Below are 21,840 nucleotides of genomic sequence, written 5' to 3'. Positions count from 1 at the left end.
ACTGTGATTGCGAATGCTACCGTAAGGTCAATTGGATGATGAAGGTCGGTGGAAAATATTAACAAGGTGTTTTCCAAATCAACTGTAGTTGTAATTGACGACGAGGTATGGACATCATGCTGTGACGTCATGACCGGTATCGGGATTGGCCGATAAAAAAGTTCGGGATTACGGGATGAAGGGAAAATTTGGTCGGGATGGCGGGATTGAAGAATTATTCCTATTGGGGACCCTCCTACAAACACGGGACAAGTGGTCGCCCTGATTTCTTCATTAGCTGGTGAGTGGAATTTCATACCGGGCTATCGCTATGTCGTTGGCTGTTATGTCAACTACCTGGATGATCCAACAGTGAAAATTAAGCACTAACTGCCTCGAACATATAAGATTAGAGCATTGCGATATTGGTAAACCATAGTCATTTGAGGTGACTTAAGTCGATCAATAATTGAAACTGACATTTAATAAATCCAACTTAGCGTTGCCAGTGGCATCAAAATTAATTTCGCCGGTCTCAAGAATGTCTGCGTCTTTTTCATTCAACACTTGACGATGATGTAATAGCCAACTTTAGATCGAGGTAGAAACGAGTCCTGCTGTGAGCACGCGCAAAAGGGTCATAAGACGCGTGTTCGGAGATCCTCGACGAGTATTTCAGGGCGAAGGTTTCCTTCAATTTACGTATTGGTAACCGTCTCTTCCACGGTAGCATCCTGTTAAATTCGCGTGACACAAAACGCGTGGCAGCAAAACAACAGGCGAATATGTAAACAATAATTGTAACCAAAAGGTTGGCATAAAACAGCATGGTCTTGAACTTTTCAACAAGAAACCAGAAGAATTTTTTTCAACTGTTCGATAACAACCTCCAAGCAATCCCACAACAGGTTAGCGAGGCAATTATAATAGAACAGCCATTTTCGGCGAGCCGTGGTGCTCAAAATGTAGGAAATCAGGCCAACAACTGCGAGGATTACCCAAATAGGAACAGAAGAAAAAAAAAAAAAAGTCACAAGGCTCACTGTATTTCCACTGAAACTTACTGAAATGTCTCTCGTTTAGAGCGGTTTTCAATTGAGTGTCGAAAGTAAAAAGCGAATTGCTTTGGTTTTACATTACTTCACTCAGTGATTGGTTCAAAGTTCTCGTACCATTTTTTCCACCAATCAGAGGTGAAACCAAAACGTCGTGGCTGGCGCGTGCACAATTTTCCGCGCTTTGCGTCGGCTACACGTAATTACTTCGAGTTTTGATTGGTTTGCTGGATTGTCGCTGTCCTTTTTGATTAGCCAAAGTAATTACTTTGGTTTTGGTTTTACGACACTCGATTGAAACTCGCTTTATAGATCTACCACCAATGCAATAACTTAACAAAAAGCTGAAACAATTACTCAGTTCTCATACCACCCAATCAGTCAACCTCGTGTCCAGGGTCTCTCTTCTTTACCTCCATTGTCGTTGAGAACGACAATGGAGGCAGAGAAGAGAGACCCTGGGAACGAGGTTGCCAATCAGTTCGCAGAAAGGAGATGATGTCCAACGAAAGAGGCAGGACTCGAAGTTGCTTGTAAAGGACTGTGCAATAATTATCAGGAAGGGGGGGTCCTAAAATGAGCTTCACCAAAGGAAAAATTATATAGGTCCCCCCCTCCAGCAGCGTCAAGATTAGCTGTGACCCCCCCCCCCCCCCACCTCACGTTCTCTCAAAATTATGATGTGCCCCCCCCTCTCTAACCCGTACCTTTAGATATTGAAAAACTTGAGAACAGATACCAATATCTTTTATCCGACAACCCTGCTTGTGCAGGAAGGTTTCTCCGAGAGGATTATAAGCCAGCTCCCCATGATGACAGCAACATCAGACGTTGCAAACAAGAGGCAAATGATATCCAGGACAAGCTTAATGCTGTCGTAACCAAGTTAGAAAAACACTGAAGACTGGCCTCAACTGTTTACACAATTTTAATGCTGAACAATGTCATTAAATAAACTCTCAAGTCGGTTTAAACGTTATGCATCTTGTTGAAGTGCTGGATATGGTGATGGATAAATATAAAGCGACATTTCCTATTGGTGCCAAATCTAAAGTATCCAAATCAAGAAAAAAGAAGGAACAGAAGAAAAAAGGGAGAAGAAGAGGATTGCTGCCTCAGAAAGCGGTAGGGCCCGAACCTGAATAATTTTTCGGTCTTTGGGAGGTGAACCCATTGATGACAACTATGAAACAGAAGTATGTGGCATTCCTCAGCTAGAAACTGTAGACCTAGAAACCCTCTCGCTGTATAAATCAAGAAAAGAACTGGCATGTCTGATGGACCTCATAAATGCCAAAGGTTTTATTGGCAGAGCTCACAACGTGGTTTGTGACTTCTGTGCATGAGCGATTGTTGATGCAAAATATTTAGACATTATGGATAGACAAAGGCGTGGCATCTGTCTATTTGGAAAATGTTTATTTATTCGTTATCGAATTTGTGAAATTTAATTAATCCCCCCCCTCAACTTACTTGAGAAATCTAATGTCTAGCCCCCCCCCCCCCCCTCCTTTCCATTATTTTAACTTAAGGCCCCCCCCTCTGGTTTTAGGGCCCCCCCCCCCCTCCTGATAATTATTGCACAGTCCCTAAGACTTCTTTTCACTAGCAAACTGGTGAGACCACTAGCGAATTCTTTCGTGAAATGTTAATGACCATATCTGATATAAAGATTAGAATTGATATTTCCAAAAGTATAATAAAAAAGGTATTAAATATTTGGTGATTGTCTCCTTTGTCGTTCTCCTGATAGCCACCACCTGTCTACTGCAGCCCTGTGGTGATAATCAGCCTGTTTTTTTGGGCCCTCAATTTTTATTCTCATCAGCATGTCCATGTTATTAGTACCAAAAGCACAACGCAATATTGTGCACTACAAATTATTGTCAGCAAGAGATCATAAAGGTAAGAGAAGTAATCCCTCATACTGGCCCTATTCCCATCGTAATCCCTCTGAGGTTATTTTTAGATGATATCAATTTTCCCGCGGATAATGTTACCGCGCGCGTTACGTGGAAGTTAAGTGCAACAAATTCTGTACGATGCCACTCTCCGTTTTCAAAATAGAGTTTCGTGGCCTGATAAAATTCATTGTCTGCAAGATACAGGTTTCAAACATACATCCTTGGAATTTTTAACTGCCTAGTTTGCAGTGATACCAATTTGAAGAATTTCCAATCTATCAAACCGTGTTAAATAATTTTGACATATGCAGATATGTTTACCTTGGTTGCATTGCGTTACTTGTCCATTTTAGTGCGCACTTTCTCATCGTCTACAAAATTCTGTCGCTTACAAAACTCGTCTTTGTCAAGATACAGTTTGCAATCATATATCATGGAAATCGGTTAACTGTATAATTCACTCTGATACCAATTTTACGATTGTCTAGTGTAGGAGACCCTGTTAAATAATTTTGTAAAAGGGAGCTATATTTTACGCGTGCGGTCAATTAAAATTTTCCTGTCATGTGTGGTACTGTTTGAAAGCGATAGCTGTCTAATTTATGAATATCATTGAATTAAGTCACCATAGTTTAAGTCCGCTAAGAAAATCGAGAACGCGTTGACCAAGTCAGGAATATGTTACTTGATGACTGTAGTCCGCGATATTTCATTGTGTACAAAATTCTGTCGCCTATAAAACTCGTTACTTTCAAGATACAAGATGCAAAGATGTATCATTCAAATTGCTTAACTGTGTTGTTTACAGTGACACCAATTTCAACACTGTCCAATGTACGAAACTGAGTTTAATAATTTTGAAAGATGCAGGTATATTTAACATGCGTGCTTTGCAAATTGACTTCCATGCGACACCATTTGTTCATACATTTTTATCGCACTGTCTGTTCGAGTTTTGCTTTCATGTCTGATATCTGTCTAATTTATGAATATCAAAGAATTAAGTCGTCATATTTTAATTCCGCGAAGAAAATCGAGAACGCGTTAACGAAGTCAGCGATATATTACTTGTTGACTGTAGTCTGCGAATTGCCAATGTTTACAAAATTCTGTCGCTTATAAAACTCGATCCTTTCAAGATACAGGTTTCAAACATCTGTAACTGAAATCGCTTAATTGTCTAGTTTTCAATGATACCACATTCAAGGTTGTGCCATATACGAAACCGTGTTAAATCTCTTTTTAAGGAGACAGCTATATTTAACATACGTGCTTTGCAAATTCACTTGAATCCGATAACACAGGTTCAAAAATTTTTATCGGACGCTTGATTCAAGTTTTCCTTTCATGTTTGGTACTGTTGAAGAGCTCTATCTGCCTACTCTATCACCGTATCAGAATAAAGTCAACATCTTTTAATCCCGCAACGGAAACCGAGAATGCGTTTATTAAAGTCAGAGAGATCGCACTTATCGACTATAGTCTTCCATTTGCCATTCTGTACAAAATCCTCTCGGTTACATAACTCGTTCCTTCCAAGATACAGGTTTCAAAACATAAGTCATTGTAATCGGTTAACTCTGTAGTCAACAAGTCACGTTCGTCCACAAAATGTATATATACGATTGTCTCTCAACTTCCCTCGCCATTTTTGTTTGATGGTAAATCGCGAACGAAGGGAATCATTGCGTGCGAATTCGCTCACCTGTCAACATTGGTAGAAATGGAGACATGTGATTGGCTATCAGTTAACCCTCGTAGGAATACCGGATTTCGCAGGAGATTAAAAATAACTTAAGAGGGCTTACGATGGGAATAGGGCCAGTATGAGGGTTACTTCTCCTACCTTCATAAGGGACTGTGCAATAATTATCAGGAAGGGGGGGTCCTAAAATGAGCTTCACCAAAGGAAAAATTAGATAGGTCCCCCCCTCCAGCAGCGTCAAGATTAGCTGTGACCCCCCCCCCCCCTCACGTTCTCTCAAAATTATGATGTGCCCCCCCCCCCCCTCTCTAACCCGTACCTTTAGATATTGAAAAACTTGAGAACAGATACCAATATCTTTTATCCGACAACCCACAACCCTGTGCAGGAAGGTTTCTCCGAGAGGATTACAAGCCAGCTCCCCATGATGACAGCAACATCAGACGTTGCAAACAAGAGGCAAATGATATCCAGGACAAGCTTAATGCTGTCGTAACCAAGTTAGAAAAACACTGAAGACTGGCCTCAGCTGTTTACACAATTTTAATGCTGAACAACGTCATTCAATAAAGTCTCAAGTCGGTTTAAACGTTCTGCATCTTGTAGAAGACCTGGATAGGGTGATGGCTAAATATAAAGCGACATTTCCTATTGGTGCCAAATCTAAATTATCCAAATCAAGAAAAAAGAAGGAACAGAAGAAAAAAAGGGAGAAGAAGAGGATTGCTGCCTCAGAAAGCCGTAGGACCCGAACCGAAAATTTTTCGGTCTTTGGGAGGTGAACCCATTGATGACAACTATGAAACAGAAGTATGTGGCATTCCTCAGCTAGAAACTGTAGACCTAGAAACCCTCTCGCGGTTTAAATCAAGAACAGACCTGGCATGTCTGCGGGACCTCTTAAATGCCAAATGTTTTATTGGCAAAGCTCACAACGTGGTTTGTGACTTCTGTGCATGAGCGATTGTTTCAATCTATCATATGTTGACATTGTAAATAAGTTAAAGCATGTGTTTATGTTGATGCAATATTTAGACATTATGGATAGTCAAAGGCGTGGCATCTGTCTATTTGGAAAATGTTTATTTATTCATTATCGAATTTGTGAAATTTAATTAAGACCCCCCTCAACTTACTTGAGAAATCTAATGTAGAGCCCCCCCCCCCCCCTCCTTTCCATTATTTTAACTTAAGGCCCGCCCCCTCTGGTTTTAGGGGCCCCCCTCCTGATAATTATTGCACAGTCCCTAATCTCTTGTGTCGGGTTATTAATCACGCTCGCTAATATTACATTATTAATTCAAAATTACATCTTGAAAATGGCTAAGCTTTCCACGCAAAGCCGACGGTGTTCCGGAGTCATGCTAATATCAGAAAATTTATTTCGCAAATGTCGCATGTCTGTCCGTTAGTCAAAGATGAAGCACAAGCAAAAACGCTGGGTGAGGCCGAGCGGAACGTCTCGGTTTTATCCAAAATTTGCATAATGCGTTGGATATGAGGAAGAAATGACGACTGCTCGCAGTCTATTTGCGATCAAGCTCACTCGAGTTCGGGTATCCTCCCCAAGAAGAGACGGCTGGAAGCGTGAGCGATAGATTGTGTCTGTGACGTAAATTCAAATACAATTTATGCGAAGTTAATAGTTGCGGGGAAATAGTATTAGACAATCCAAAACATTGATTTTAACGAAACCGTAATTGCATAAAATGCTTAAAACGTCTGCACGGAGTATCCAGACGAAACAAGCTTGAGTTTGTGGTTAAATGATCAATGTGAGCTTGAATTCAACCGACCAATCATCAGCAAAATCTTCTGCCACTTCAGCTCTCATGCAGTCGACTTCATCGGGCCGGGCCCCTCGTTTTACCACCATTAAAGTCAACAGTAAAACTTAATTGATCTTGAGGAATTTTATATACTTGCTCTTAAATTAGAGTAATCTGAAGAGATTACTCTAGATTTGAAAGCCGTATTTTGACCTTGGTGCCAACTGAAAAATTAGGGAAGTTTCCGAACTCAGGCGGTAGAAAACGACACAATCCCCTTTCTCTTAGACTAGCTTCTCGAACACTTTCCGTTGTCGAAATCTTGGATATTTCCTACCTTTAAAGCACTTTAAAGCTCGAACAGGCCGGGTCAAAGAATACCTTCGCGGCCAAAGAATATGATTTATGCCTAACCGATTTGTGCAGGTCAGTTTCTGATTGGCGAAAATTAACAATGGCTCACCTCACGAGTCCAGCCGTGATTTCGGGAGTGAGCGCTGGCTCATTTCCCGAAACATCGGCTGGTAATCTTTCCTCCAGTGAGATTTTTTGATTAAATTAATTATTAGTAACTTATGATAAAAGTGAGAAAAGACTGGTGATTCACCAATTTGTTTCCGAGAAAAAGGCATTGGAAAATGTTTAGATTTCAATTAATAGGTTATCATAACGAGATGCAGCGCTTATCAACTTACCAATCGAAAATCATATATAGAAACAGACGATTAAGGCAATAGAAAATAAGTGTCTTCTTTTTTTTTTTTGCCCAGATCGAGAGGGTAAGCGCATTAGAGCTTATTCTCAACCAGAACAAAAAAAACAGAAATTGAAAAAAAAAGAGACCTCTTACAATGAGATTTTCATTTTATCATATTTTGTTCAGTGTAAGAGGAATGTTATTTGGGTGAAGCAATAGAGCAGTTTTCAATATGATCGTAAAACGAATACCAAAGTAATTACATCCGCCAATCAATTCCACGCACCTTGTTCAAAGCGCGGGAAAGCAGTTATTGGTTTTGCTTTTCTTTCTCACTGGTAGATAAACTGGCGCGAAATTTTTAAATCAATCACTAAGCGTACAATAGAGTGGTTTTCAATTGAGTGTCGAAAGTAATTAGTGAATTACTTTGGTTTTGCATTACTTCGCTCAGTGATTGGTTCAAAGTTCTCGCGCCACTTTTTCAACCAATCAGAAGTGAAACCCAAACCAATCGTGGCCTCGCGCGTGCACATTTTTCCGCGCTTTGTATCTGCTACGATTAATTACTTCGAGTTTTGATTGGCTTAGGGCCGATTTACACGGTACGACTTTGTCGCATGCGACAACGGCTTACGACAGGCCCACGACATGATTTACCATTGTTGTGTACGTCAGAAAAAATGTCGTAGCATTTTAAAACATGTTTTAAAACGCTGCGGCAATCGTAAATCATGTCGTAGGCTTGTCGTGAGCTTGTCGCACGCGACAAAATCGTATCGTGTAAATCGGCCCTTACTGGATTGTCTCCGACCTATTTGATTGGCCAAAGTAATTACTTTGGTTTTGGTTTTGCGACACTCAATTGAAAACTGCTCTAGGAATTCCAATCGCGTTTATTACTTTCGACAGTCATTTGAAAACTACTCTAAACAAGTAACTGTCAGTTTAGAATGGTATTATAGTTAATGCAATTAAAAAACTCCAGAACTGCATAATTTATCCATCAATGATCCAGGTTGTCATCAGTAAGCAAAAGATGTGATCTCAGGAACATGCGTGACAGTGCAGGGGTCATTGACAGAGAAGTGGGGGTGGCAAGGATCTCATGGAGTGGTCGGTTAAAGACACAGAAACTGCTTTTAAAATGGGTTTCTGTTCTGTTGACATTATATGAGGCTATTTTTTTTTCTATGAGGTACAGAAAAGATGGAAAATCAATGCGTTGCCTGAGCTTGTACGTAATTCTCACGACAGGCTGGGTAATAAGATCCGGGAGAAATTTTTGGGCAACTTCAAATGGGGAGGGGGTGGAAACTTTTGTAGAAACGGAATTTTGTAGCCAAGTTGTCTTTACATATCAGAAAGATTGTAGAAACAAACTGAGACATTTTAGAATTATTTCTACACAACTATATCCGCTTGCATACAGAATGACGATCAGAATTCGACCCTGTATTAAGGTGAGAAATGGTGGACTTTTCGCCTTGAAAAAGAAGCATTGATTTTCTTTGCTAAATACTTGTAGATCTCAGTATAGATGGTTTTCACCTGACGTCACAGCGACCATGTTTGTGCACAGAACAATGATTCTACTGGAAGTAATATTAGTATTCTGATGTACTGTTAATATAGGCGGTTTTCACTTACGTTATCGCCGTCATGTTGTGACGAAAACAAAACATCTCTCATTATATTTTCTTCGTCCACCAGCAATCGTATCGTACATGTTTATCGTACATACATCATTGTTATATGTGTCATTTGTTGCAAGCCAACTATAAGGGAAGTCTCGTTAACATTCCAGCGGTTTCAGCTCACAAAGGTATCATGCTATTTAGAAGTTGACTTCAGAAGATAAAAGAACTTGTTAAAGTTAGCCTTAAATCTCCAGTTTTAAGTCTTTTGCGTTGATGACAACCCAGTTATTAGCCATAAGAAATTGATAAATTATTGAGTGGTGAAAGCGCTAATGATTCCTTACATTCTTAGAAGAATTTCGAATTTTCAAAGCATCAATTTTGAAATCTCCGTTTGCGTCAATATTTGTCGTTCTTACAGATGTTTTACAGTTTCTTTGGTAATTGCGAGTTGAACAATCGAAAGAAAGCGACAAAGTGGCGTGACCGAAAGAAAAATTCCTCAACAACAATTTTCTGCACTGTGCATGGCGCGTGAACAGCTAGTATAAATTGTTCTGTTGCAGTTAACACTGTGAAATGTTTCGTGCAACTTGTCTCGCAATGTTTTGGTGACACTGTGGCGCGACAAGTTGCTGCACGAAACAATTCACAGTGCAACATACCCTACAACGGCCAAAATCGTTGCGAGACAAGTTGCAAGAGCCGTTGCCGGGAGAGTTGTTGATCCTAGCTAGCCCGGCGGGTCTAATCTGCAAGTCGCAGGTCGCTGGTCACAGGTTGCAGGTCATTGTTTCACCAATACAGAAAGTATCCTAAACATTCTTAAAAGCTAACCTTAGGCCTAAAAGCTTTTGTTTAGGCCTAATTAGGCCCAAGGTTAGCTTTTAAGAATGTTTAGGATGCTTTCTATATAGACCTATTTCAGTATTTCCCCATCTGGAGGACAAAACAAGGGTTTTTCTGTCCCCTGAGAGAAACAAACTTTTCATATGCAAAACAATCTTTTTGTTTTGTCCTCCTGATTTGGAATTAACTGAAAAGGGTCTATTGGTGAAACAATGACCTGCAACCTGTGACCTGCGACCTGCAGATTAGACCCGGCGTAGCTAGCCGAGTTTTTAATAAAACAGTTTTTCTACTTTGGCTTGCTGGATATAAAATGATTTTAACCAACTCGGAGCTACGAGCGCGTCCTCGTAGAATCAATGTTAATTATCGCACTAAAAACTATGGAATCCAATAAGTCACCAGGCTCCGACGGCATCCCTGCAGAATTCTATAAAGTTTTTGGCATGATATTTCAGACGGCTTCCTAGATTCGATAAATTGTTCGTACCAACAGGGACAGCCTGTTCTCAATCACGCAAAGAAGAGGAATCATTAAACTTATTCCGAAGAAAGATGCAGAGCCTTCCCTTATTAGAAACTGTCACCCGATTACGCTCCTCAACTGTGATTATAAGTTTGTGGCAAAAGCTCTTGCTAACCGTGTTAAAAAAAAATTCTTACCAAAGTTGTTAAATAGTGACCAAACTGGACCGATTTATTGGAGACAACATCCGACTAATTAATGGAATTATTAATTACACTGCAGGACTATTACTCTTCTAAGACTTTGAGAAAGCTTTCGACACCGTGGAATGGAAATTTATTCAAACACTTGGAATGTTTGGCTTTGGCTCTACGGATTTTTTTTAAGCTGGAGGGGGAGTTAGACAAGGCTGCCCCTTTTCGCCTTACCTCTTTATTCTCTGTGTGGAAGTTCTTGTCGAAAAAATCCGAAAAGCCAATCGTATAAAAGGAATAATGATATCCCAAAACGAGGTTAAAATTAGTCTATATGCCGACGATACCACCCTTTTTCTTTATGGTTCAAAAACAAATCCTGGAAAATTTTAGAAAGATGTCGGACTTAAAGCTTAACAATAAAAAAACAAACTCTATGGATTGGAGTATACAAGGAACGGTGATGTGATCTTATGCCCTGAAAAAACCTAAAACGGGTAAAACATAATGGAAAGGCTTTAGTGGTTTGGTTTTGCACGAATCCCAAAGAAACGCTGGAGGCAAACTATGCAGACAAATTAGCTAAAATCAGAAACTGTTTGGCATGTTGGGAATTACGAAGGCTAACTCTTCTAGGTAAGATTACAGTACTCAAGAGCCTGATAGTCTCGCAACTAGTTTATATTCTTTCACCTTTACCAACAATTCAAAAAGTGTTGGAGGAACTCAATTCTCGGTTTTTAAATTTCTATGGAGCGATAAGGGGGATAAGATCAAACCCGGAATATAATGATTAGCGATACTCTGAAGGTGATCTGAAAATGATAGACTTAATATCCTTTAATAAGGCATTGAAACCCACTTGGGTTAAAAATACCTTGACCCAGGAAATCACGGAAAATGGAAGCACTTATTCGAATGGCAATTACCGTCGATATGGATGCCCGGCCATTTTCAGAGGCAACCTGAATAAGCAGGATATGTACAAATAAGTAACTACAGACACATTTATTACGGAAATGTTGCATCTATGGTCTGAAATAAGTTACGGACGAAATGTGAATTCTCTAGACCACTTCCTTTTTTTGCCTCTATGGCACAATTCTCTTATACGAATACACAATAAACCCGTTTTCTACTAATCGTGGTACTCTAAAAGTATTCGAAATATCCCTGAACTGAAACACCGTTTTAATGTAAAAGCATTTTTTTTTTACTCTACTCGGCCTTCAGTCTTCTCTACAATCGTTAAGAGAAAAATGCAAAGACAATATTAATCAATGCACCGGGGTGTGTGAGAGATTCCTTGAAAGACTCTTTAAAACCAAAAAGGCCAATAAAGTCGTCTATAAAAAGCTGGTTTCTATGAAGCAGGTCAGAGTCAAGAAAAATGGATTGCTGATTGCAAACTCCAATGGGACGACCTCGTTGATTGCACAGCGGTCTTTTTATCACCATTTAAATGTAATAAAGTAATCAAGCTAATTATTTTGCAGTTTAAACGTTTGCATCGTCGGCTCTTTTCTTAAGAAAATAGGAATATAATTAAATAAACTGATCTGTGTACTTTCTGCAAATCTGAAGTGGAAAGTTTAATCCATCTTTTCTGGTATAGCAGCGTCATTTCGCAATTTTGGCCAGGATGTAGGCAGTGGATGATAATCATGAATTCGTGGAAAATGAACTTACACCTGACATGGTATTGGGCTTGAAACCTTCTCTGTTCAACAAGAAGACCTCCTCTCTTGTTCTTGGATGCGTAAAACACATGAAAAGCCTCTTGAAATGGGAAATTTCAAATCTTTTGCATCAACATTTGTTTAGCCTCCTTTAATGTGCCCCATGGCTCCGTAAATTTAGTTATCCCTATCAGTATAGCGCGCTAAAAGTTTTTTTTATTAATATCTACATATAGTCTGGCACCAAGAATTATAGTTGTATTGGATTTTGTTACTAAGTTAAGGTTGTGTAATGTACTGTAAGTAATATGTGGAATGTTAGATATGTAAGGTATTTAATATCGTTAGTGTTATAAACATGTTATTTTGTAGTGTCCCTATTTTTTTGTAATAAATTAAAATATTAATAAATAATTAATTAACAAATAAAATAATAATAATTATCGCTATGGGAAGGTCGCAAAAAGTCCATATTTGTGTAACGCATTTCAGCGAATTGTTACATTATATAACAATGTCTACTCCTGGTTTCGCTAAGTCTAATCGCTCATAAATGGTTGTTTGAGTTTTATTAGGACTGATAAGCTTTTTTCAAATCCTGGAAGATTCTTATATAAAGGCTTTTCGACTTTCACATAAATGACTTATAAAGATTTACTTTCCCGGATAATTCTGGTTGATTGAATTGTTTGCTTTGTCAAATTAAAACTCGGCTGGACATAAAGTATGCCCGTAGCATAACCCACAGGATACCAAGAAAAGTTGTGTTCCACATTTATAATATAGTCTAATGGCAAAATATTGCATAAAACAAAGGTGAAATTAATGAGGAAAATGCTGTCGTTTTGAAAGGTTTACCTAAGATTAGTATATTTTTAAACAGATAATATTAGCCATTACCACGCATTCAAGAATACAGAGACAAATCCAACTGGCGTTTAGAAACGAATTCCAAAACATCCATGTGAAATCTTTTTCTTTTTTGATATACCACTTAAATGTCATCCGTTAAAAAGATGCCTTGATCATGCTAAAACCAGGGAGCAAAACAATCTGTCTTACTTTTATTTCATGCAGCTGCTTTTTCCAAAACCAGGATTTCTTTATTTCTACGACTATAACACTGAAATGAATAGCACAGTAAAATTTTACAGGACACAAAAAGTAATGTGGCAAACAAACGTCAAATTAAGCCACCCTTGTTAACTCATACAAACAATCCAATCAGCCACTGCCACCTTTCCTGCCACCATCACTGCTACTGTCACTGCTACTCCAGTGCCAATGCCAATTCCACTGCCATGACCATAGCCACTGCCGCTGCCATGGCCATTGCCATTGCCAAGTACCACTGTTCTCATAAGCTTTATCACATCCACTTCCACTACTAACGGCACCATTACCACTACTGATTTCATCGCTGCAACAAACATTTCCATTGGCATTGATGCTAACACTGATTTTTTCACTAGCATTACCACTACCACCACCATTGCCACCGTCTCCACCACTGCCACTGCCACTGCCACTACCACTGATACTAATATTAGCATTGAAATCACACTTGTCATCACCGCAACTTCCACTAACACTAACAGTACCACTGCCACTGCCACCACCACTGCCATGACCACTGCCACCACTATTACCACTGCCACCGCCACCGCCACCACCACTGCCACTGCCACTGACACTAAAACCACCACTGCCTCTGCCACTGCCACTAATCTTGCCACCCCCACTGCCACTGCCACTTCCACTACCACTACCACCACCATCACCATCACCACTGCCACTACCACTACCACTGCCACTGCCACCCCCACTTACACTTCCTAAGCCAGTTCTGCCGCCACCACTACCACTTCCACTTCCACTCCCCCCACCACTGCCACTTCCACTTCCACTACCACTTCCTCCTCCACCCCCACCACCACTGCCACTTCCACTTCCACTTCCTAGGCCACTCCCCCCACCACTTCCACTTCCCCCACCACTGCCACTTCCACTTCCACTTCCTAAGCCACTCCCACTACCACTGCCACTTCCACCTCCACCACCACTGCCACTTCCACTTCCTAGGCCACTTCCACTACCACCTCCACTCCCTCCACCACTTCCACTTCCCCCACCACTGCCACTACCACTTCCACTTCCTAAGCCACTCCCACTGCCACTTCCACCTCCACCACCACTGCCACTGCCACTTCCTAGGCCACTTCCACTACCACCTCCACTCCCTCCACCACTTCCACTTCCACTTCCACTTCCTAAGCCACTCCCACTACCACTGCCACTTCCACCTCCATCACCACTGCCACTTCCACTTCCTAGGCCACTTCCACTACCACCTCCACTCCCTTCACCACTTCCACCGCCACTTCCACTCCCACCCCCACTGCCACTTCCACTTCCACTTCCTTGGCCACTTCCACCCCCACCCCCACTGCCACTTCCACCTCCACCCCCACTGCCTCTACCACTTCCACTTCCACTTCCACCCCCGGTGCCACTTCCACTTCCCCCTCCACCACCACTACCTCTGTCATTTCTGCTTCCTCTTCCAGCACCATGTCCATTGCCACGGCCACTGCCACTTCCACTACCACTACTACTTCTTTTACCGCTTCCACCCCCACTACCACTTCCACTTCCGCTTCCACCCCCACTGCCACTTTGTTTACCACCTCCACTCCCACTGCCTTTTCCACTGCTTCTGTTCCTGCCTCCGCTCCTGCGATTGCCATCACTGGTATTACCACCACCAGTCTCTGCCAATGTCACACCCATGGTCTCCACGACTTTCTCTTCAACAGGGTATTTTGCCTTCACGGCGTCTGGAAATCGACAAACAAGAGTGTGTCTGTGCCCGAAGTAGACCACATCAAGGCACTTGGCATCTGGTTGCTGACAGTCAAGACCCTGAATAACCCACCAAGAGTATGTCTCCGGACCAGGCATTACTGTTACATAGGGCACAAAATTTTGGCTGCAAAGACAAAAATTCAAGGTTAACACCTACATTTAAACTCCTAATCATTAATGGTCAAGGTCTTTTCCCTGATAGGAAATGTAATGGTCTTAAAGGGAACCTCCACTCCTACTACAGAACAAGTTTAAATCGTAGGAAATTATGCTGACAAACAAATTTGCTCGAATTTAAAAAAAACCCAAGTGTTTATATCAGGAAAAGTGAATTTTAAAATCGCTTATTTTCACTTTCAAATTTTGCGGACGCCGCTATCTTGAATAATTGTGACGTGTTACTCTGACACAAAGAGCTTTTGGTTTAATGATAACAATAACGCAACCGTAACACGGCACATTTATTTAAGATGGCGGCACCCGCAAAATTTGAAAACAAAACTAGGCGATTCTAAAAGTTATTTCTTTCGGATACAAACACTTTCTTTGAAAATATTTCACATTGACCTGACTCTAACAGTTATTTCCTGTGATTTAAAGTTATCTTTTTGCTAAAGTGGAGGTTCCCTTTAAGCCATTGCATGTTACACTTGAAACTTTTAGCTGAAACTTATGTGAAACGGCACTGCGAAACCAGTTTCAGGAGGCATTGCACCGTGTAACATGGTCGGTTTTGTAAAAAATTTTGAACGACCGTTGCAAGACAGGTTTCACGAAAAGTAGCACCGCTTTCTACTTCTGTAAAGGTCGCAGCAATCGCTGTGAGCAGGAGTTTAACCGTGTAACACCACTTCGTAAAACTAGTCTCGGTCATTCTTGTTACGCTACGCTGCGTAAGCAAATCAGAAACCGGCTAAGGCGATATAAACAACATTTCGAGGCAAGTTTCAACGTTCCAGAACCAGTTTCGACCTTTTTTGCAAAAGTGGCTTTAAACTCAGTATTTTAGTGCAAAATCTTGTGTTCGATACTCGAATCAAATGTTTGTTAGGGCATTTGCATTGTTCAACTTTGAAACACCATTCTTTCGTCAACTTGGCATTACAAGGAAAGGGATTTTTCATAAATCCTCAGATATATTACTTTAGCTTTGTGTCATGACCCAAGAAATTTTTTTAAGCGAAAAAAACCGAATTTAGTGCGAGGAAAAAGACAAACAAAATTAAATTTTGCTTTTTAAGTTTTAATTAAATGAAAAAGAAATGATCTTCACATACTGACATTTGCCCACGAAAAAGATGGCAACAATGTAGTATTGTTAACCACTGTAGAAGTAATGAAAAAACTGTCTTGAAAACCGACTGAAAAAGACATCGTCTTGACTTAAGCTCTACATCATTACTGAGTTAGATTGTGCGTAAAGAGAAGCTAAAAATACCAAAGCACCAATTGTTTTTGCATAGATCATCAGTAGACTGTAAGGTGGGAATAAGCTAAACAACGCAAAAATTGATAATCAACACAGTTTGTCCTCGGTTTTTAAATATGATATTCTATTAGTATCAGTGATAATCGAAATTAATTGATCTTGTGGAGGACCGAATCAAAATGATCAAAATTCAGTTGTTGGGTATCGCTGAGTAGTTTAACAGCGGGTTTTTTTTCCTCAATGGGACTATTATGGTTTTTTGAGCTAAAAAAATATTAGAAAAATTCCATACCGATATTCCTCCCGTGTCCATTAGCCTTTCAAAACTCGGAATTTCACTTTCGGTGGGGTACAAAACTGTGCTAGAAAGGAGACTGGGGATGGCAGAACTGTAACGTGAAAACAAATATGAAAAAAATTCAGGCCCGAATTTTCCTTTTTTAGATACAGAATTTGCTGAAACCATTGTATTTGATTGCAATAATGAAATTAGACAAAAGAACGAAATTTCTATCCCTAAAATTCCCTGCGTTCTTGTTTTGACTGCACAGCTCTGCTATTCCCAGTCTCCTTACTATCGCAGTTTTGTACCCCACCGGAAGTGAAAATTCCGAGGTTTAAAAGGCGAAAGGGGATCCGGAAGGCAAATCGGTATGGAATTTTTCTAATTTGTTTTTTTCTCAGAAAAACATAATCTTTCAATTGAAAAGTATATGACTAATCTTTGAAGACAAACTTCATCCAGCTCGTTAGCACTCAGAATATCACGCAAACTCGGTTTCGGTGCCTGAATTTTTTAGTACGTGCTGAGCCAAAGTTGATGGAAACCTGCAGTATTTAATTTATTTCATAGAAATTCAATCATCGATTACTTTCCACCAAAAACCACAGTGACTTGAAACTGAATAATTGCAGATCGCTCAGTTTGTATAGGTGTCGGAATACTGTGCTGGAGGTCGTGGGATCAAAACCTCAGTCCGACCAACACTCTGAAATACCTAAGGAGAGCTCGCTGCCTTTGTAACGACATTTACAAAGGGTTAGATTCTCTGGTCTTCTAGGATAGGGACGATGAACCACAGGCCACGTCTCAAAGGCCTTCAATCTTTATCACCTTGTGGGACGTAAAAGAGTCGGGCACGGAGGTACGGTCCTCTGTGGTATAATAGGCACCTTTAGATTGTAAGACGAGGAAGAGAACGAGTGCGAGTTTTGACCCCGGGGGTTTTGACTGCTCGTTTTTAGCAAAAATACTTAGGAAGTTTATAACCCGTACGATTAATCGTACTCTTTGTTAGCAGTATAGGTTGCTCAGTTATTCTTATTGCTGGTAACTGAGATTTTTTGCTGATCAAAAAATGCCAAAACTGCTACAGTGTTGTTGACTTGTTTTGACGATGGTATCACTTTTTTCCCGTCAAAATGACGCTTGTTTACGCGCGCTCACTGTTGTTCTATGAGAAAATCTCCTACTCGTAGTCGTTCTCGTACTAGAATCTAAAGCTCTCTAATACATGCATCATGATTGGGAGGGAAAACACTTGGAAGTCGACGTATGTCCAATTGTTGACTCCCCATGAATAAATAATTATCCTTTCGTTTTTAAACAAGACGCTCGGAACTTGTTGCAAACAAGGACGATTCCTCTTTAAAAAGTGCTTAATTAAACTTGCGATCATCGATATCCAGATCGACTTCCTCTAGTATCCCGATGTAGAACTACCACCGTTGCAAAAACGTAGATTTAAAAAGTTACCACAATTTAATTATGAAAGAAAAGTTGCATTTCTGTTGTTTTTTGAGGGAAATCAGGAACCAAAAATACTACATCTCCCTTAACAAGATGTCGAGTACTTCGTTTTTTCTTAAAATCAACAAGAAACTTTTCAACTTGACACGAGGGCATAAAACCTGTAAAACAAGTACCTGTTACGACAAGATAACTGAAGAATCTCGTGGGATGGCTAGCAGCGACACTAATCTTGCCAACCGCATTTGATGCTCAAGGCTAGATTTTCGATTTCAATCTTTCGTGCATAGCGAGTGAGTAGTGAGCCGGGACTTGCGCTTGACATAAGATTCGCTGGACGATTGTCGGAAAGTTTTCGAATATCTATTTTCGCGTTATCATCTGGATCGATATTCTGTTTTTTTTGTTGTTGTTGTTGTTTTTTTTTTTTTTGCTTTTTTCGTTCATTGCTCCACGTTTTGATTTTAATAGGCCAGTTTCGTATTCTAACGGTTGGACTGGATCTAGCATGAAATGGAGGATAATTAATTTGCATTTGAAAAGATTTGTCCGCATTAGCTTCCATTTCATGCTAGATCCAGTCCAGCCGTGAGAATTCGAAAATGGTCTATTCGTTCGTTGGACCCTCCGCGGTAGCGTTCGTTCATGACTTTTAAGGACGGTTCACACGAGCGACGCGAGCGTGAACTACCAATAACGCAAACGCAAACTCAAGCACCGACGCAAGAAATGGAAAAAAAAAGGTCACTTGCTTGCGCTTGCGTTTGCACTTCTTACGTGTGAACCGGCGAAAAATCTACATCTAAATCTTTCAGCACTTGGCATAGTCCCTTTTGGACTTATGGCTGTTTCTGCTTAGGTGACCTCATACACCGCAAGCCCTTTTAGAGACATCACTGCCAAGCTGACCACTTCTGCTGGAGAGAACAGGACAGCCACAATACCGTGGACTCCACATCCCCTAATCTTTTCGAATAGTTTATGGGTTGTTTTAACGTCCCACAGGGAACTTATGAACATAAAAGATATTTGTGAGACGGGGCCTACAGTTCATAGTACTTATCCGAGAAGACTTGAGAAAGTCTAACCATTTGCAGACGTCATTACAAAAGCAGCACTTTCTCCTCAGTTATTTTAAGACCCTGAGTGTTGATCCGGCCGGGGTTCAAACCCGCGACCTCCCGCATGACCGATGCTCAACCAACTGAGCCACCTGTGCGCGGTGGGTGAAACGCAAGGGTGAAAAATACTCGTTCCATGCATCTAGGGTTGACCTCAATTGCGCGTGCGCATTTCAATATGCTTGCGTTTGCGTTCGACGTGTGAACTTCCTTGCTCTAGGCCCCGTCTCAGAGCCCTTCGATGTTTATAAATTCCGTGGAACGTTAAAGATCCCACTCACTAGTCGAAAAGAGTAGGGCATATAGTTCCTTGTGTTGTGGTCTGGTTTTCCTTCAGCAATGTGGTGGGCTTGGCATAATCTTCTGAATGTACTATTGATCGATGACACCACATAACAGCAAAAACAGACAGTAGTCAAAGTAAAGGGGTCCAAGTGCTGAAACTGGTAAACCTGAACCTGGTATACCTAAACTGGTAAACCTGAGTGTTCACGTGATGAAACAATTTAAGGGATTAGGCATTATGTTTACGGCAAACGGCAAACGACGGACTGAAATTTACGTTTTGCCAAAAATGGAAGGAGCTCGTTTGATATCATGAGCTCTTTTCTTGCGTGTTAGCAGCAGGTGTCAAGTAACTTTACAAGGAGAGAGGCGAGTTAGAATAACATAATTTTCATGCTTTTATGGCAAGCAGCCGCCCACTATTTCGCGTTAATCTCTCTACAGTTCCGTACTTTTTTTGGATCACCTTTTGTGACGCACGTTATCGTTTGCTTCCTTCTTTTACTACAATTACGACGTTTGCAATACATCATTGCTTTTACTTCATGAGTCACCTCGTTGCACTTAACTTGCTATCGGAAATTCAAATTCTAGTTCTAGTTGTATTTGCGGGCCTTGTGCAGGGCCAGTTGCGCGTTATTCGCTATCCAATGTCCTTAATTAAAAACACCAACACGGTTGCTATCGAATAGTAAACGAGTGTTAAAACTCACGCAAGCAATAGCAATATGCCAGGATGTGATTTTTCGTATCTCACCTTATATTTCGGCCAAAACTGGGATGTGGAAAGCCACGTTTATCTTTGCCTGTGTTTTTATCGTAGACACACGTTCCACCGGTGCCAGTAGCTTGTTCAAACGGAGAAACATCGGACACATTCAGATAACTTTTAAGATGTGTAGCAGCCGTCAGTCCGGCATCTCCAGCAACTATTACACACATTGTATAACAGATTTATGGTTCTGCAAATTTTACAGTTGGGCAGATCTCAGAAAAAGAAGTTTAGGCGAAACAGAATAGTTTAAAGATTCGCTACGGTTTAGACTAGGGATCGTAGCTATAGTTTTCATCGCTTTTTTAATTAATCTTAACACGTGGCTACACTGGCCTTATAAGGATAGAAGCTACCCCTGGGAGTGGGGGATGGCAAGTGTATAAGGGGGTGAGGGTTAGAGTGCTGTTACTCAAGTCTGAACAAGTTTTAAATGTAGCAGGTCTATTTTATAAATGACAGGTCACTGCTCTAACAACTCTAGCTGGTTAATGCTATCCTCAGGCTTTATTTATTAACCATATTGTGCCCAATGCATACGACCTGTATGACCCTGGACGGGATCTTTGACCAATCGCCCCACCGATCCTGAAAAAATTTCTTTAACGTGACACTTTTGTATATTTTTACAAAATTTTACTCGTAAATTATGTGTCGGCTTTTGAGAGTTAATTAAAAATGAGCAATAATTTGGCTTTGCATATGAGTATTAATAATAATTACGAGAGCTTTGTCGGGCGTATTGTTTTCGACGCTTTCCAAGATGGAATGCGTTTTCAACACGATTCGAAGAATTGCTCATTAATTTGGTGATAGTTGTTTATTATAAATAGACCTTTTCGGTTTGTACAATTTGTTTTCCCAATACAGATCATCTGATAATACTCAGAGGTTTGGTCCTTTGTTTTGTTCATTAAAAAGAGTACATGCAGACATATTTATGCTTGCATGCATTCTTTTTAATGAACGAAACAAAGTACTTAACCTCCTGAGTATAATCACATGATCTGTATTGGGAAAATAAAACGTACAAGCGAAAAATCTCTATTAGTTAGGACTTTGTTTCTTTCATCAAGAAAGAATTCTAAGGAACATGTGAATTAGGGTGCGTTCGATTGACCATGTTCCGGAATAGGAGTACATGGAATATAAGTTAGAAATCCTTTGTTTTTACGGAGATTCACATTAAAACTGCCAAACGTCTGCTAAAATGCTATTTCAAACATAGTTTTATTGTCCTTGCTGCTTCGAAACGTGTGAAACATACCGTTTTAATCATCACTCCACGTATTCTTATTCCGGAATAGGGTCAATCGAACGCGTCCTTAGTTTCAGTTTCCAAGTTCTCTTATATTCCAAACAAGCCATCGTTCATTAACCCGGACCAAACTAACAATTTCATGTTACTTTATACCAGCCTTCCAGATCAAAGCTCTAATCCTTTGAATGAGATAACAAGTGGACCCCCCCGGAAGGGGGGACTTTGCATATGAAGGGCGTGGATGCTTGTCGAAAATTTTGAATAGTCCCTTTTCGGATTTTAGAATTACCGCTGAATACAAACACCAATGACCCATTGATACATGGTTAGTCTCGACCTAAAGTAAAGTATTCACAAAAATCGGCGGGAAGGTGTCTGAAATTTGAAAATTAAACAATAGACAGAATTGTAAACAGTTCA

At 40.4% G+C, this 21,840-nt stretch overlaps 2 protein-coding genes across 2 annotated transcripts in view; both read right to left on the bottom strand.

The window, feature by feature from the left end:
- Positions 1-21,840, bottom strand: part of LOC138021839 (uncharacterized) — a 380,926-nt gene that overhangs the window by 283,789 nt on the left and 75,297 nt on the right. The gene's annotated exons all lie outside the window — the stretch shown is intronic.
- LOC138018820 (uncharacterized) lies at positions 13,162-20,329 on the bottom strand. The gene is made up of 2 exons (XM_068865499.1): positions 20,145-20,329; positions 13,162-14,926 (listed from the first exon to the last, which is right to left on the bottom strand). Exons 1-2 carry the CDS (start codon positions 20,327-20,329, stop codon positions 13,162-13,164), a joined length of 1,950 nt encoding a protein of 649 aa, XP_068721600.1.

The sequence above is a fragment of the Montipora capricornis genome, chromosome 10 (genome assembly GCF_036669925.1).
Source record: "Montipora capricornis isolate CH-2021 chromosome 10, ASM3666992v2, whole genome shotgun sequence".
NCBI classification, from domain to species: domain Eukaryota; kingdom Metazoa; phylum Cnidaria; class Anthozoa; order Scleractinia; family Acroporidae; genus Montipora; species Montipora capricornis.
Note: the sequence above shows the minus strand (reverse complement) of the source record. Positions and strands in the feature narration are given on the sequence as shown.

Bases quoted from the DNA above. Each gene is read 5' to 3' on its own strand.
- LOC138018820 (XM_068865499.1), bottom strand. From the start codon at position 20,329: ATGTGTGTAATAGTTGCTGGAGATGCCGGACTGACGGCTGCTACACAT. The intron at 14,927-20,144 runs GTGAGATACGAA...TTGTCTTTGCAG, and splicing joins AGTTTTGGCCGAAATATAAG to CCAAAATTTTGTGCCCTATG.